General features: G+C 34.9%; 1 protein-coding gene across 1 annotated transcript; it reads right to left on the bottom strand.

The window, feature by feature from the left end:
• Nucleotides 1-10,778: 10,778 nt before the first annotated feature.
• On the bottom strand, nt 10,779-15,853 carry LOC111196310 (gastrula zinc finger protein XlCGF7.1). The gene is made up of 2 exons (XM_049475854.1): nt 15,807-15,853; nt 10,779-13,581 (listed from the first exon to the last, which is right to left on the bottom strand). The coding sequence occupies exon 2, from the start codon at nt 13,483-13,485 to the stop codon at nt 12,565-12,567; it is 921 nt and encodes a 306-aa protein (XP_049331811.1). The 5' UTR covers nt 13,486-13,581; nt 15,807-15,853; the 3' UTR covers nt 10,779-12,564.
• Between the last annotated feature and the right edge of the window lie 224 nt (nt 15,854-16,077).

The following is a 16,077-nucleotide window of genomic DNA, read 5'->3' as shown; positions in this document are numbered from 1 at the left end:
CCAGCTCACCAGGAGCATATTTGCTGTGTTCAGCTAAAAGAGAAAAAAGGAAAATACTCAACACTGGAGTACATACACAATTTGAACCTTGGTCAGACTGAATGCACAAATGTCTGTCTCAATGCTTCTTCTAATACAATAATTCATGATATAAAAATTATTATATATTTTTTTGGGTAATTAGTTGCTGTGTGTTTGTGTTTTCTGACAAAGCTGAGTAATTATCTGAACACTGTGTGATAATACAATAAATATTATGGATTTATTACGGTTATATTACGGTTTTGCTGAGATTATAAACATTACTCTTCCCAGTGGGGGTATGAAGGTCTTTTTTAGGACCACCCTCCGGTTCCGCCCTCACTGTAAAAACAAGTCTTGTTTTATTTACAATTAAATATCAGTGAACAGAATTAATCTACAATAGTGTTAAAAACATTAATCCAATTTATTCAGTCACATCCACTTTCCGGAGTTTGTTTATTTTATTTTTTTGTGTGAGTTACTTATTACTAATTAAGATACAACAAACAGATTTGTGGTGCAACCAGATTTAGTAAAAGTGCCCTCACTAAAAAAAAACATTAATGAGCTGCTTAATGAATTAATTAGATAGAATTTTGAACTTGGTAACAATATTCAGAAGTATGTCTGGGCTAAACTGATCAGAAACAGAAAACTTGTACTCGACTAAAAACGAGTGAAATATGTTGAAAAGGACACAAAAACATATATTTGATTTTTTAAAAAATGGTGAGTTTTACACTAAGTTTTCAGGTCATTAAATTCTTTAAAAACAGTAAAAACTGAACACACTGTTTACGACTGGTTCTCGACAACACGCGCCAACAAATTTAGGTTCTGTTTGGTTCCGTTTAGAAACATTTTAAAGCTACAGGAACCCCGGCCCTGCTATATAAACAGTAGTGTATATAACAAATAAAATACAGAGAGATTTACTTTGTAGTTTGGGGAGAATATTCGCCATTATTGGGCATTATTGGGCATTTGTTGATCACGCAGGAAAAAAAACACATCCAGGTACTTTCGATCGGCTCCAAGTTCAGCTCTGCGCATGCGCTCCACCACCAACAGCTCCGTGCAGTTCTGACCGAGTAAAGAAATACCATTTGTACTTATTAATGTTTTATTTCAGCGAGTAAACTATACTTAAACATGTAAATACACACACACACACACACACACACATTTAATGCACTCTTTTAAATCTGACTTTAAGTTCAGTTTTTTTTAAAGGGAGACGATGTTTTACCTTTTAGCGACACCTAGTGGAAGTTTATCGCTCTGCAGTTCAGATAAACCATTGCATTTACTGTTTGTATCTGTAAACTTCTTATCTGCCTTAAAATGAAATAAAAATAACTCATATCATACAAGATTAGACTGAGATAATAAGACTCACAGTTGAGTTCCTAAAGATTGATGTGCACTGGGCCTCACTCATGCTGTTTCATTATCAGCTTCAATAATACAGTGGCTTGCAAAATGGTTTTAAAAAGTATTCATCACCCTTTACCCTGAAATCCTTAAATAATGTCACTTAATTACTTAATAGAAAATGATGTATCATTTTCGTTCCACTTCACAATGATGTGCTACTTTGGGTTAATCTATCACAACAGCTTAAAGGTCACCTTCCGTCGTTTTTTCTTTCATTTTAAAATGTCTAGTTGTGGTCTCTAGTATGAATGAATGACATGTGAGCCGTTTTTGTAAAAAAAAAGTGCTCAGGTGTCTCTGTATAGCTCTTTTTTAATGGACTGTTTTAGGGGTGTGTCCAAAATGACCGGATTCCAGCTTTGCTCATGAATATTCATACATGCAAACAGCATGCAAATATCTCTCCTCTGATTGGCTAGGAGTACTGCGACGCCCCTCCACCGCTCTGCCGCTCACTGCCTCCCACCTCCTAACTGATGAGCGGTGATGTTGCGTCGCTTCAGCTCCGCCTCTGGGAGTTTCTCGAGCCAAGGTGGGCTGGTCTGTGAGTTTCTGCCTACGTAGGCAGAAAGATAATTCAAAATTCACCCGTTTTTCGGAGGGGGGGAGGGGGGATTTCTTTGCTTAGCTCCTGCAGACAATGGGGGCTGCAAAACAGTTTAATGTGCAGGTGTACACATTCAACTCGGAGAGACCTACTGTATTCCACAAAAAACAAGAAAAATCGGATTTTCGCGGAAGGTGACCTTTAATATAAAATACATTTAACTCCCTGTCCAGGCAGGATTAGTTTCTCAGGGGGTCCTGGGGTAATTTTCTCTTTTTTGGGGGGTCCTCTGCAGTGATGGTATAGTTACTTTGAAAAAGTAATCCGATTACTGATTACTCCTTTAAAAAGTAACTTAGTTACTTTATGGATTACTTGATTTTAAAAGTAACTAAGTTACTTTACAAGTTACTTTATTAGTTACTTTCAGCAGCTGCAGACACCACCTCCCGCCGCCTTAACATAAACATTATAACCAGTTTTGCCAATACTCCCTTTATTGGAAAATGCATTTTTAACAGCAACAATTTATCTCTATTAAGTTGAACTATTTCCTAAAAAAATAATTTTTTTTAATAAAAATAAAAAAATTAACTTAACATACATTTTTTTATAAAAAATAAAATATGGTCTTTCTTGATTTTACTAAACAAAAATACTTGTTTTTATAAAAAATATATAAAATAAAGAAAGTCTTTCTTGACCTGACATATTTAGCACTGTAAATCTGAACATTGAACTTGTTGTTCTCTGCAGGGCAGCAAGGAGTGGTTTTATAAAACAGAACCGTGTATATGGTCTAGACCAAGGATCACATATTTGCAGACTGCGGTCCGGGTCATTTAAAGCACCGGAACTTTTCTTGTCTTTACGGTATTGTGCGCTCTGCCCCACAGTGAACTTACAATCACGTGTGGTGTAAAATCTTCAAACGCTCTCCTCTGGCAATCAAATTTGTGGCAGACCGCTTCCCTGGCTAGTGAATTGGGACGCGGCCGCAAAAAAAAAAACGCCTTTATAAAGAGATAGGGAGCGGGAGAAGTGGCGAAAAACGAAAACGGGCGGAAACTAAAGACACGCCGAGCGCGAGAGAGAGAGACAGGGGAGAAAGCGAGACGCGTGTGATTGGGGAAGAGCGGAGGGTGAATGGGTAAGGGAGCGGTGTGTGTGTGTGTGTGTGGAGGAGATGAGGTGGAGAGAGAGAGAGAGTAACGCACAGTGACTTAAATAAGTAATTTTAATCTGATTACTGGATTGGAAATAGTAACGCGTTAGATTACTCGTTATTGAAAAAAAATGGTCAGATTAGAGTAGAGTAGTGATGTTACTGACATCACTGGTCCAGTTAGAGAAAATTTTGACAGGCCAAGATCCAGACTAATTCTAAACTTGTGTTATGATTCAGCGGGATATATCCGGTAGGGTTTTTTTGAACTATGATGAAAAATAAATAATAATAATAAAAAAATTCTTTCTGGACAGATTTTGTTTACATTCCTAAACTGTCTCTCTTTTGCGCTTGGCGTGACTTTAGTTTCCGCCCGTTCTTGGGCGCCCTATTTTCTCATAAAGGAGATTCTCTGATTCTCTGAGGCTGTATTCGAAATGGCATACTACATACTACTCGCGTACTAAATCTGCCTAAAGCTAGTATGCAGTACGCAGTATGCGACCAAACTGAGAATCTGTAGTGCACTACAGGTACCCGGATGGTGTACTACTCCGCTCCGATTTCGCAGTGTGCATGGAGAGCTGTCTTCGTGGTGTACTGCATCCCAACATGCATTGCGGCTGGCTCCTCCAGCTCGCTTCAGAAAAAAACAAGATGGTGGCGAGTGCGAGAGATTTTGAAATTATGGAAATATATATATTTTTAAATTAAGGGAATTATTTTGGAAAGTATCGGCTCACCGCTGTCGAGCCCCTCCGCTGCCGCGGCCGCGCGCTCTCCGCGGCCGGGACCCTCCGCTGCCGCGCCGAGCGCTCTCCGCGGCCGGGACCCTCCGCTGCCGCGCCGAGCGCTCTCCGCGGCCGGGACCCTCCGCAGTGTGCAGCAACATACAGTTTTAATAAATTATTCTGTTATTTTAATAAATAATGTCCTCAGTTTTAATAAATTATTCTGTTATTTTAATAAATAATTACCTCAGTTTTAATAAATTATTCTGATATTTTAATAAATAATTTCCTCAGTTTTAATAAATTATTCTGTTATTTTAATACATAATTCCCTCAGTTTTAATAAATGATTGTTATATTAATAAATAAGTCCATCAGTTTTAATAAATTACTCTGTTACTTTAATAAATAATTCCCTCTGTTTTAATAAATCGTTCTCTTTATTTAATAAATAATTCCAATAAATCGTTCTGTTAATTTAATAAATAATTACCTTTGTTTAAAAAATCGTTCTGTTGATTTAATAAATAATTCCCTCAGTTTTAATAAATCGTTCTCTTTATTTAATAAATAATTCCAATAAATCGTTCTGTTAATTTAATAAATAATTACCTTTGTTTAAAAAATTGTTCTGTTGATTTAATAAATAATTCCCTCAGTTTTAATAAATCGTTCTCTTTATTTAATAAATAATTCCAATAAATCGTTCTGTTAATTTAATAAATAATTACCTTTGTTTAAAAAATTGTTCTGTTGATTTAATAAATAATTCCCTCAGTTTTAATAAATCGTTCTCTTTATTTAATAAATAATTCCAATAAATCGTTCTGTTAATTTAATAAATAATTACCTTTGTTTAAAAAATTGTTCTGTTGATTTAATAAATAATTCCCTCAGTTTTAATAAATCGTTCTCTTTATTTAATAAATAATTCCAATAAATCGTTCTGTTAATTTAATAAATAATTACCTTTGTTTAAAAAATCGTTCTTTTGATTTAATAAATAATTCCCTCAGTTTTACTACATATTTTTCTTTTAAATAAGGGAATGATTTGAATACAAATTAATAAAATTGTTTCACTTGTGCAACGTGTCTCATTTCTTTTATAGTTGAGATTGTGTAAATATGAATAAGAGTTTGTTTAAATGTTTTCTTCTTGATGGTACTTACATAGATGAAAATAGTAATCTACTAAAATAAATAGGAAAACGTATTTAAATATAACTGGAACTTTCTTGGGTTGTTTCTGTTTACAACTCACTGTGAGGAATTCGGAGCACTACAGAGGACTGACTGGTGTGTCATGGGGCCATGTAGGGTACTACAATCAAAAGTGTTGCAGTACCGAATACTACATACTGGGCAGTGTGTAGTATGCAGTACATACTAGTGCAGTATGCAGTACGCAGTATAGTAGTATGCCATTCCGAATACAGCCTGATTCTCTGATTCTCTGATTTTCACGGCTGCGTCCAAATTCAATAGCCGCAGTAGCGGGACCGCGACCCTGACAACACGGGTTCCCGCGTGAGGAGCGGTCTGTTTATTTATTATTTTTTTTCCTTACCACGTCTTCACAGATCTGACTGGCAGAGGAGAGCGTTTGGTGATCTTACACTACACGTGATTGGTCTGTGAGTTTACTGCGCCACAAAGCACGTATACAATAAAATCTTTCTCAGTAGTTCATCGGTTTGTATCCGCATTGGAAAACATTTGGGTCCGGACCCGGACCGCGGTCCGCCTATTAGTAACCTCTGCTCTAGATGGTTAAGGAAGGGCTAGATAATAATGGGGGTTACACAAAATATTGACACTTTGGGAACAATTTGAACATGTTTACTGTGAGGTGTACTCACTCGTGTGTTGAGTTATGTTTAAATCTATGTTGCTATACAAGCTGTACAGTGACTAAAATATATCCAGGTTTAATGTCTATAGTGTTGTCCCAATAAAAGATGTAATTAAATATTTGCAGACATGTGAGGAGTGTACTCACTGTTTTAAAATACTGTATAATCATCTTACATGTATATTTTATGTGTGTTGATTATAGAGCACTTTCTGATGATCTTCTGAAAAACAGTGAAGAGTTCGTAAGACTGTATGAAGAACATCAGGCTGAACTCCAGCAGGTCATCAAAGATCTGGAAAAGAGCTCTGATGTATTTTTAGATAAATATGAAACAGCAACTCGTGTGAGTAGAACAGGGGGAGTAGTCGGAGCAGCAGGAGTTGTTGGAGCTGGAGCTGCACTTTTATTGGCTCCTTTCACTGGTGGTCTTTCCTTGGTTCTGGGGGCAGCGAGTGTGAGTGCTGCTGTTGGTGGTGGAGCAGCAAGTTATATAAGTAACTCTGACAAAGAAATTGAACAGAAAAAAGCTGTGGATGAGGTGGAGAACGCACTGAACAAATTCCATACAACAACTGATAGAGTCACCAACAGCCTGAAGAACGTCTGTAATGATGTTGAGAAGATCCTGCATCAGAATGATGAACAGTCTCGCTCGGTAAAACATGAAATAAAACAAATTAAAAAGAGTGTTGAAGATCTGTCAGAGCTAGCTAAACTGTTTGCACCAGGGGATCTTCGGAGACTGTTAGATCAAGGAACACGAACTGTAACTATACAGACAGATGTCACATTATTTATTGCAGTCCTGCTAAGTATGCTTGGTTTTCTCAATATTTTTGAGGATAACAGAACACTCAGAGATTTTGATAAACTGAAGGCACAATCCTCAGTACGGGACGAAGAACTGGAGTCAAAAGCAGGAAAGTTCATTTGTAAAATGAGAGAAACGAATCAACAACTACAGAACACCTTAAATGAACTGAAAACTTCAAAATCAGAGGTAGAGAGAGTGATCATACGCAACCTTAAACAGCAGAAGGAGCCAAACAAATAGGCTGAATCTGATTAAAGAGTTGTCATTAGATGTGCATTTTATTGCTTTAATTCAGGCTCACTGTATAGCAGTTAAAGCAGTAAGTATAAAAATCCATTTGCATCAGGAAAATATTAAAGGTGCTGCTTAAATATAATATTTTAGTGATTTAAACTAGGTTTAAACTGTTAATAACTTGTTTCTGTTCAGCAGTAATGCTGCTAACAAGCTTAGCTGCCTTTATTGGTAAGTAGTTGTATAGTACATGTGTGTGTGTTTATATAAGAGTTTTATTACACTTATTGGTACATTAGGTTTACTTTTTTTGTTATCTTGTTAATAATTTTATCATTGAAATCTACATATGCAATTCTCTACACTCAGCTGCACTTCAGTTCATGTTGTTTTGTTTATTTTTATAATCAACTACTGTTATTATCACCTGTTATATTGATTATAATTTGTACCAATAAGGTGGAATCACCAATAGGAGTGCCTCTAAGGATTTGGGCTCCATAAATATATATTTTTCTTGAGCAACTGCATGGTGTGAATCTCCCATTCTCCCATCACTGGGTGATGACTGGCCTTTAATATCTGATTTATTGGTAGTATCAGCTTAAAGACAGTTAAAGAGAACATTCCCTACACAACTGCACCACCTTCTGAATGACGTTGCTTCTGATAAAGTGCTGAGTGAGTGTAAATATCACTGTAAATATATTTTTATGATAGATCTGTACGTGTATGTTTTTTTTGTACATGTCAAATTAATTGTTTTGTAATGGATATTGTGAATAAAGAACCAGCTTCATTATTATTCATTTTTTAGTTTTTTATTTTGTGATATATATATAATATTTATATGTATATGTATATGTATCTGTACTGGAATGAAAAGGAATGGTCTTTTGTAACAACCTAAATAAAGAGAAACTTATTATTAAGGCCTTTGCTCTGTGTTGTCAGTTATTTCTTGAAGCGTAAAATAACTGCATGTTTAAGTTGTATCAGGAATTAAGTATCTGATATAAAGCGTAACTAATCGTTAAAAAAGGCACATATCAAACATTTATATTGTGATTTATTTTTCACGACTATTTACCAACCTCAGAGGTAAACACACCATTTCAGTTATGATTCCTATATTTAATTGCTTTATATATTAAATGTAATCCTATGTATCCATTCTCTCTGAAGGTTTTCTGTGTTAGTCTTCCAGGCCTGAGCTTGTCCTCTATTTCTGTTAATAGCTATTTCTTAAAGGAGAAGTCCGATGTAAAATAAAAGTGAGGTTTAGTAAAACATGATAATGAGTACGAATTTTGTAGAATAGCCCACCCCCGATCTACAGCTTCTGGATTCCAAAATAACGCGCTTTTAGCTGATGCTACTAACATGCTTACAATGCTAGTGATAGGGGCATAGTGTTGCCCATGTAAAGAAATCCTGATTTTTACAGCATTAACAAGCTCAAAGTAGATCCCCACTTCACTGGTAGAATTCAGGGAGCTCTGACATTTAAAACGAGGCACTGAGAACTTTAAAAGTGCACAGATAGTTTATTAAAACACTGTTTATACACACAGTACCTTCAGGAAGTTCTTCGGGTGCCGCCATCTTGATATTAAGATACGATAAGACGACTGATGACCACAAATGAATAGGTAGGATAGGAGAACAGATTGCAAATTTAATTCTGTGTAAATTCATGAATATTATAGAGATATTTTCAGCAACAGCTGGAATTCATGCTTTTCCACTGAATTAATTTTGCAATCTGTTCTCCAGTCCTTTCACAAAGGAGGTCATACCAATTGAAAACTGAGGAAACTGCTGCTAAATACCTGCTCTGTCCGATCAGTTGCACTAATGTTTAGAGTGAAACACAGGGTTATTTTTGTGAAATGCAAACTTTTTGAGTAAAACTCAAGTTTGCATTGCCTCCTGTGATAACAGGCTACCTTCTCTTATGTATTGTGTTATATTTTATGTAATGGTTGTCTGCCCTGTCTCAATTTTAGAAAAAGAGTCAAAAGACAGATGAGACATAAAGTCATGAGTTTAATTAAATAGGAAAATCAGTTTGATTTAACGTAAATCAAAAAAATGTTTTGGAGATGAAGCTGCTTATGTTGCTTCCAGTGCCGGATTCCCACATGCAGAATGTTAACTAAGGAGTTGTGCAACCTACAGCTCTATAAAAAACAAGGCCACTTAAAAATTAAGAGTTTCTTTGATTTTACCAAATTTAAAAACTGAAATATAATCAAGAGAAAGATGGATGATCACAAGCCATCAAACCAAACTGAACTGCTTGAATTTGTGCACCAGAAGTGGCATAAAGTTATCATCCAAAAGCAGTGTGTAAGACTGGTGGAGGAGAACATGCTAAGATGCATGAAAAGTGTAATTAAAAACCAGGGTTATTCCACCAAATATTGATTTCTGAACTCTTAAAACCTTATGAATATGAATTTGTTTTCTTTGCACTATTTGAGGTCTGAAAGCCCTGCATCTTTTTGTCAATAAATTCTCTAAATGAAAAATGTCCGTAATTTATAAAATAAAACAACACTGTTCATTTTACTCAAACATATACCTATAAATAGCAAAATCACAGAAACTGAAATGGTCTCTTATTATTTTCTAAAGCAGTATATTTGAATTAAAAAGACTTTCCATTACAGGGAGTAAGAAATTAATTAAGACATGGACATAGGTTTTACTATTCATTGTTTACTATTTATACACTCAATATGATAAGAATAATAAAATAAAACAGAACTGAACAGTGTGCTGGAGTTCACTGCATAACTAGTTATTTTTTTTGTATGGAAGGTCCAAATCAAGATATCTGCAATTAAATAATGAAATAAAATGTATGTTTAACATATTTATATGACAATATTTATATGACAATGAAATTAGCCATCATCTAAATGAGACATGTGGCCCGGATTTTGTAAATTTACTTTTTTTTTTTTAAATGCCTGAAACTTGAAGCTATGACTTGTATTTTTTTAATATCGTGAATGATCATTCGGACTAGTAAAAATGTGTTCTTAGATATCTTAAATGATGAATACTGGTTTATCAAAATGCAGCAGATTTACTTAGCACTATCTACAGCTTTAAGCCAGTGATTTGTTGACTTCTACCCATTGATATGTGCTACTTGCCAGCACTGCACATGCACAACACAAGTCATTTGTAATTAATATGTCTGACACACAATATCAAATTCAATAAATTAAAATGCATTGAATTAAAGATTAATTAATTGCAATTTTATATTAACACATATTTTTGCTTAACAATATTTTAATTAAAACTTCCTTAAACAACTACCACTGTTTTATCACAATCAGAGATAGTTGCTATGCAGACTTTTACTGTTGCTAGGCAGAGAATGCCTGAAGAATTGTTTATTTTATCGATGTGGATTTCTTTTTGTATTTTTTTTTTCTGGGTTTCAGTAAGTAAACTAACAAAAAATGTTCTTTTCTATTTAAACTAAACCAGTTTTTATTACTCAAAAATTATTTTGTAAGCAACACCCCAGATAGCAAGCATATGTTGGCTCAACGTCATTGTTTACGTTGGCATGACGTTGGCCAATCACGTTGGTCCAACGTCATTTTGGCCAGTGGGCCTACGTTGGCCTGACGTTGGGTGCCAACCAATATTTTATGTTGGGACAACGTTGGCCTGACGTTGGGTGCCAACCAATGTTAGATGTTGGGCCTACGTTGGCCTAATGTTGGCTTCTGACCAGTTAACATTAGCAAGACAAGGGCTTTGTACCTTTTAAGTTTGTACAGGTTATTATAGGTACCAAGTGCTCTGATAAAACCACAGCTTCAGAAACCAATTGCACAGTACAAAACAGACTTATTTTTACATCTCTTTGTGTGTAACACGCTTGGAAAGATGAGAGAAAAACATAGGTGCAAATTCCCATTTTTATTGAAATACAGCATATATACAGTGTACATACATTATTGCACTTTATTACGTATTTCCAAAGCAGAAACATATAAAGGTGCATCCTTTTTCATTGATAATTAGCAAACAAAAAGAGACAATGACATAAACTGAGTGTCACACTAACATGTAGTCCAGTGACAGTCAAATTACTGTCAAAAGGACAAGTCAGTGGTTGGCCTGAGAGAAAAACAAAACTTAAAATAAAAGCATTTCTGTGTATAGTGTTATGTTTAGTTTATTTATAAACCTTTATTTTTATAAATTATGACATCATGACATCTATAATAAAACACTTAAATATCGTGACAATTTGTCTTAATATAGAATAGAAGGGCACTTTGGTTAGCACAAGTGTAGATGTGTGCACTTTGGGATGCAGCAGAGTGTGTTAAAAAAAAAATTATGCTGCCACTTTTTAGTAGCTGTTACTGTCACACACTGCCATCTTGTGGATAATTAAAAAAAAACTTTTCTACAACGTCTCTACAATTAAATGCCTTTATTGGCCCTTTAGCATTTTATACAATCACTCATCCCACCAGATCCTGAGAGACTCTTATACTGAATTACAGTAAACATACAGTACTGTACATAAGCATACTCATATCAGTGACCAGTCTATGTGCCTAACACAGATTGTAAAGTTTGGTTAAAATGTTCTTTGGGATTTTTACACAGTCATTATATGTAGCATTTGGGCAAAGATGTTACATTTTACATTAGAAGCTAAAATACATTCGGGCAGACCAAAAGCGAAATAAAATTTTAACAATGCATTTTCCAATTACTTTGGAATGATGGTCCAATGCTATCCAACTCATCAGGTAATGCCACTATACATAACATCATGTCCATTTTTTCTTTAACTGTAATATCATAGTGATTCAAATATTTTGACACATTTTCATGTTTTAGACTTACTATTAACAATATTTCATTATAGTGATAGCTGGTATACCATTTCATCCGAAATGTAGTTTTCACATACCGCAATACCACTAGAGGCGCTGCGGAGCGCTGTGTAGAACAGCACCGCCAATGAAGCACACTGGCACAGATCGCTAGCCAGTTAGCATAACAAGAGAACATACTGGAAAGATGGTAGCTTAGCTCTGCCTGGAGATCAATGAGAATATTACTTTGTGTTTTTATCCAAGTAAAATAGAAAAACAACAGCTAACATCAATTATTTACTCAGAAAAGAGACCCTTTTAAATATATTAATACTGTAGCTTAAACGAAAATTTTAATGCACAGTGAATTTAATGTATTTGTTAATTGGAGAAATAAGGGAATTGTGTCCGATTTTAGTAGCTACCATAATGCCTCTAATGGCTTTAGGAATAACATATTGTGAATTGATATTAAACTTGTGTCTTGTCCAATAGAGCTTTTAAGAATTATCTGTTTTAAATACTTAAACATTGAGTATTTTAGGTTTTATAGTATTTATAGTGTTTATGGAACAATTTAAAATATTTCACTTTGTAAAGGAAGACGTGTTAAAGTTGTTGGCCTATTAAGGTTTATTGTTTAAATTCTTAAGCTGTTTTTCTGTTAATAAGGTCTGATTCCTTAATATATTTGGTAATTTTGTGGGACAAAGTAAACCCAATAGTAATCAAAGCCTTAATTTAAAGCTTAAGTGTTTATTATAAAAATGATAATAAAAATACAGTGATATACAGTGAAACTGGCCAGCACTATTTCATCATCTTGAAAACTGCAGTCCTGAAATAGTTTTAAATTCATAACAAAACAAAACAAAAAAACACATTTAAGTTTTTATCTCCCTCTCAATGCATTTGTGTGTCTTGACATTTGAATGTTGGAAGTTCTTCCCGCACTCTGAGCATTTATAAGGTTTCTCTCTTGAGTGAATGCGCTGGTGTGTTTTGAGGGCCCCATTCTCTCTAAAACTCTTGCCGCACTCTGAGCACTGATATGGCTTTTCTCCTGTGTGAATGCGCTGGTGTACTCTGAGGGCACTGCAAGTCCTAAAGCTCTTCCTGCACTCTGAGCACTGATACGGTTTTTCTCCTGTGTGAATGCGCTGATGTGCTCTGAGGGAACCTTTCTCTCTAAAATTCTGTCCACATTCCGAGCACTGATACGGTTTCTCTCCAGTGTGAATGCGCTGGTGTTTTTTGAGGTCACCACTCACTCTGAAACTCTTCCCACATTCTGAGCAGTAATACGGTTTCAGTCCAGTGTGAACACGTTGGTGATTCTGGAGATCACTCGGTGAAGTAAAAGTCTTCCCACAATCTGAGCAGTAATGAGGTTTCACACCTGTGTGAAGGAGTTGGTGTTTTAGGAGATTACTTTGTGTAGTAAAACTCTTTTTGCAGTCTGAGCACTGATACGGTTTATCTCCTGTGTGAATGCGCTGGTGTGTTATGAGGGTAATTCTCTCTCTAAAACTCTGTCCACAATCTGGGCATTGAAATGGTTTCTCTCCTGTGTGAATGAGCTTGTGTGATTTAAGGACGCGACTTTCTCTAAAACCCTGTCCACACTCTGAGCACCGATACGGTTTCTCTCCAGTGTGAATGCGCTGGTGTGTTTTAAAGGCACGCCTTTCTTTAAAACTCTGTCCACACTCCCAGCATTGATACAGTTTCAACCCCGATGATTTCCTGGGAGAGGAGCTTCCAGACTCCATATTCTCACATATGATCTTTTCTGAGGACAACATTGTTAGATAGCCCTCATGGTGGTGTATCTTGGGGTGGTTGTCAAAGTGATTTAGAGATGCATATTGAAAGTGGATACTAGCAGCAGCAGAAGACTTCTGAAAAAGAAAGTAAAAAAGCAAAGTGTGTCAGGTATCAGAACTTTAAGACAAAGGTTTCACAGACAAAGATGAAGTGTGACTATGTCAACTTGATTCAATTCTGTTCTAAAGTTCCTGAACTGGTCTGGTCTTTTTAGTTGAATTGTAAGTGTTAATTCTATGTCAATTTAACCTCAGCCAGTCATCTAATAAATCTGATCAGTGCATTTGACCTTAGTGATCACTACACAGTGAGATGCATTGACGCTAGCATAAAACAGAGATAGTGTTTTTTCCTACTCTACTAAATGACTGATTATTGAGAGTTTATTTAAGATTATTTATTTAAGATTATTGAGAGATTATTTAAGATCAAATTTTCTCTAAGTGACCAGTGATAACAAAAAGAAGGTACTTTTACCGGCAATATACTTATACACTAGTTCAGTACGAAGTTAAATTATTCTCCTTACATGTGTAAGAAAATATTGATATTGTATCATGTTGCAGTATTTTGTTTTGAAATACTTGATTTTCAAAAACATAGTATAAATTTTATATTATAGGTTAACTGTAAGGTGATTCATCTGGAAACTTATTCATTTAACAGAAACATTTTTTTATGCAAATAAATTTGGTTACAAAGTTTACAGAGCCTGGTGACGCATTTACAAATCTGTACTGCTGAGTTCAGCATGTAAATTACTCTCTCTCTCTCTCTCTCTCGTTCTCTTTCTCTCTCTCTCTCTCTCTCTCTCTCTAATGATTACCATCCTGATCATATCACAAATATTGTTGCAATTAATGCAATTATATACTGTATGTATTTAATATATATTTAATTTTGAATCTAATTTTTTTTTTTCATTTATACTAAAAGCTACATCATAAGGAAAAGAAAGTTTGAGTAATCACAATTAATCACAGAACTCAGTTGTGATTCATTTGATTAATTTACAGCACTAGTTTACACGCAAGGGTGTCAGCTAGTGTTTTATTTAGTGATGTATTTAAACCCTGACTGCTAGACTGCTTGTGTTATATTCAGTCATTAGATCCCACTGTTATGACTGCATAACAAGCCATTTTCTAAACATGATCATGTGTTTTAGACGTATAAATTTATACATATAAAATATACATTTTGAAATTTTATTTTGATTTAAACAATCATAATATATCGACTTGCTAACAGTAACACCCAATTCAGGTTTGGATACACATTCCCATTAAATGTTCTTCTTCATTCAATTGATTTCTGCATTGGAGATTAATATTAAAAACATGAAAACTATTAAGGGACATATGGAATTACTAGTAAACAATAAAAAAAAAACATTGTCCTCCACAATCTCCTGATCTAAACCTGATGAACTGAGAAGGTGATTTGGGATGAGCTGGAGCTTCACAGCATGAAGAAAAAGCAGCAACTATTTTTCAGCACTAGACCTGTCACAATAACTTCAATATCGATTTATCGTACAGTAAATGAGCATGACCTCAATAATTTTTGATAATCGTGATATCGTCTATTGTGTTTATTTGTATGTTTTGTCACATATATGAACAGTATTTTAGCCAGTTATGCTCCATACACACAGCATGACAAAGTAGGTGAAGAAATAAAAAATATAATTCCCAAACTAATTTTAATAAATGATTAATTCAAATTTAGTTGTCTTTAATAAGTGTAATTGTTTTTGTTTATCATTATGTCAGTGGTATTTAATAGTATTAAAATTACAAAAATATAATGTATCGCCATCATTTCTTGGGCAATATATTGTCCACAGAATAATCTTTATAGTGACAGGCCAATTCAGCACCTCCAGGAACCCCTTCATCTCCTTTACACCTTATGAAGACACTTATAGTAAAATACAGAGAGTGTGCAGATCTGTCCTCAAAGATAATGTGCTACTTAGAAGAATATAAAACATATTTTGGTTTGTTTAACACTATTTGTTTACAGAATTTTTCAGCATGTGTTCCTGTATAGATTTAATGTCTTCGTGTTTACGTGTTAATACGTTAGGTGTGCCAAATCCAGCTCTGAAATCCAGCCCTAAACACAGAGGGTTACAGTACAGCTGAAAGGAATATCTCAACACACCTGGAAAACAAGCCCACAGCCCTGTTATACAATCATCATCAGCATACAATCTAATCCCTTTTCCTCTGTCGCTCTTAGTATCTAAAATCTGAGTGTAATCTGAGAGTAAAGGTGTAGAGAAGCTGTTTACCTGCAGCAGAGCTGCTCCTGATTCTCTATAATAAAAACACGGACTAGGATTAGGGTTGCCAGGTCCAACAAAATTATCCAGCCAAAAGTCAGTCTAAAACCAGTTCTTCAGAAGAAACCACTAAAAAATAAGAGTTTTTTATTTATTTATTTATTATTATTATTATTATTATTTTTTACCAAATTGTAAACCTCTGGAATATAAACAAGATGGATAATCAAAAGCCATCAAATCAAGCTGAACTGCTTAAATGTTTGCACCAGGAGTGGCA

The sequence above is a fragment of the Astyanax mexicanus genome, chromosome 3, assembly GCF_023375975.1.
Source record: "Astyanax mexicanus isolate ESR-SI-001 chromosome 3, AstMex3_surface, whole genome shotgun sequence".
Taxonomy (NCBI): Eukaryota; Metazoa; Chordata; class Actinopteri; order Characiformes; family Acestrorhamphidae; genus Astyanax; species Astyanax mexicanus.
Note: the sequence above shows the minus strand (reverse complement) of the source record. Positions and strands in the feature narration are given on the sequence as shown.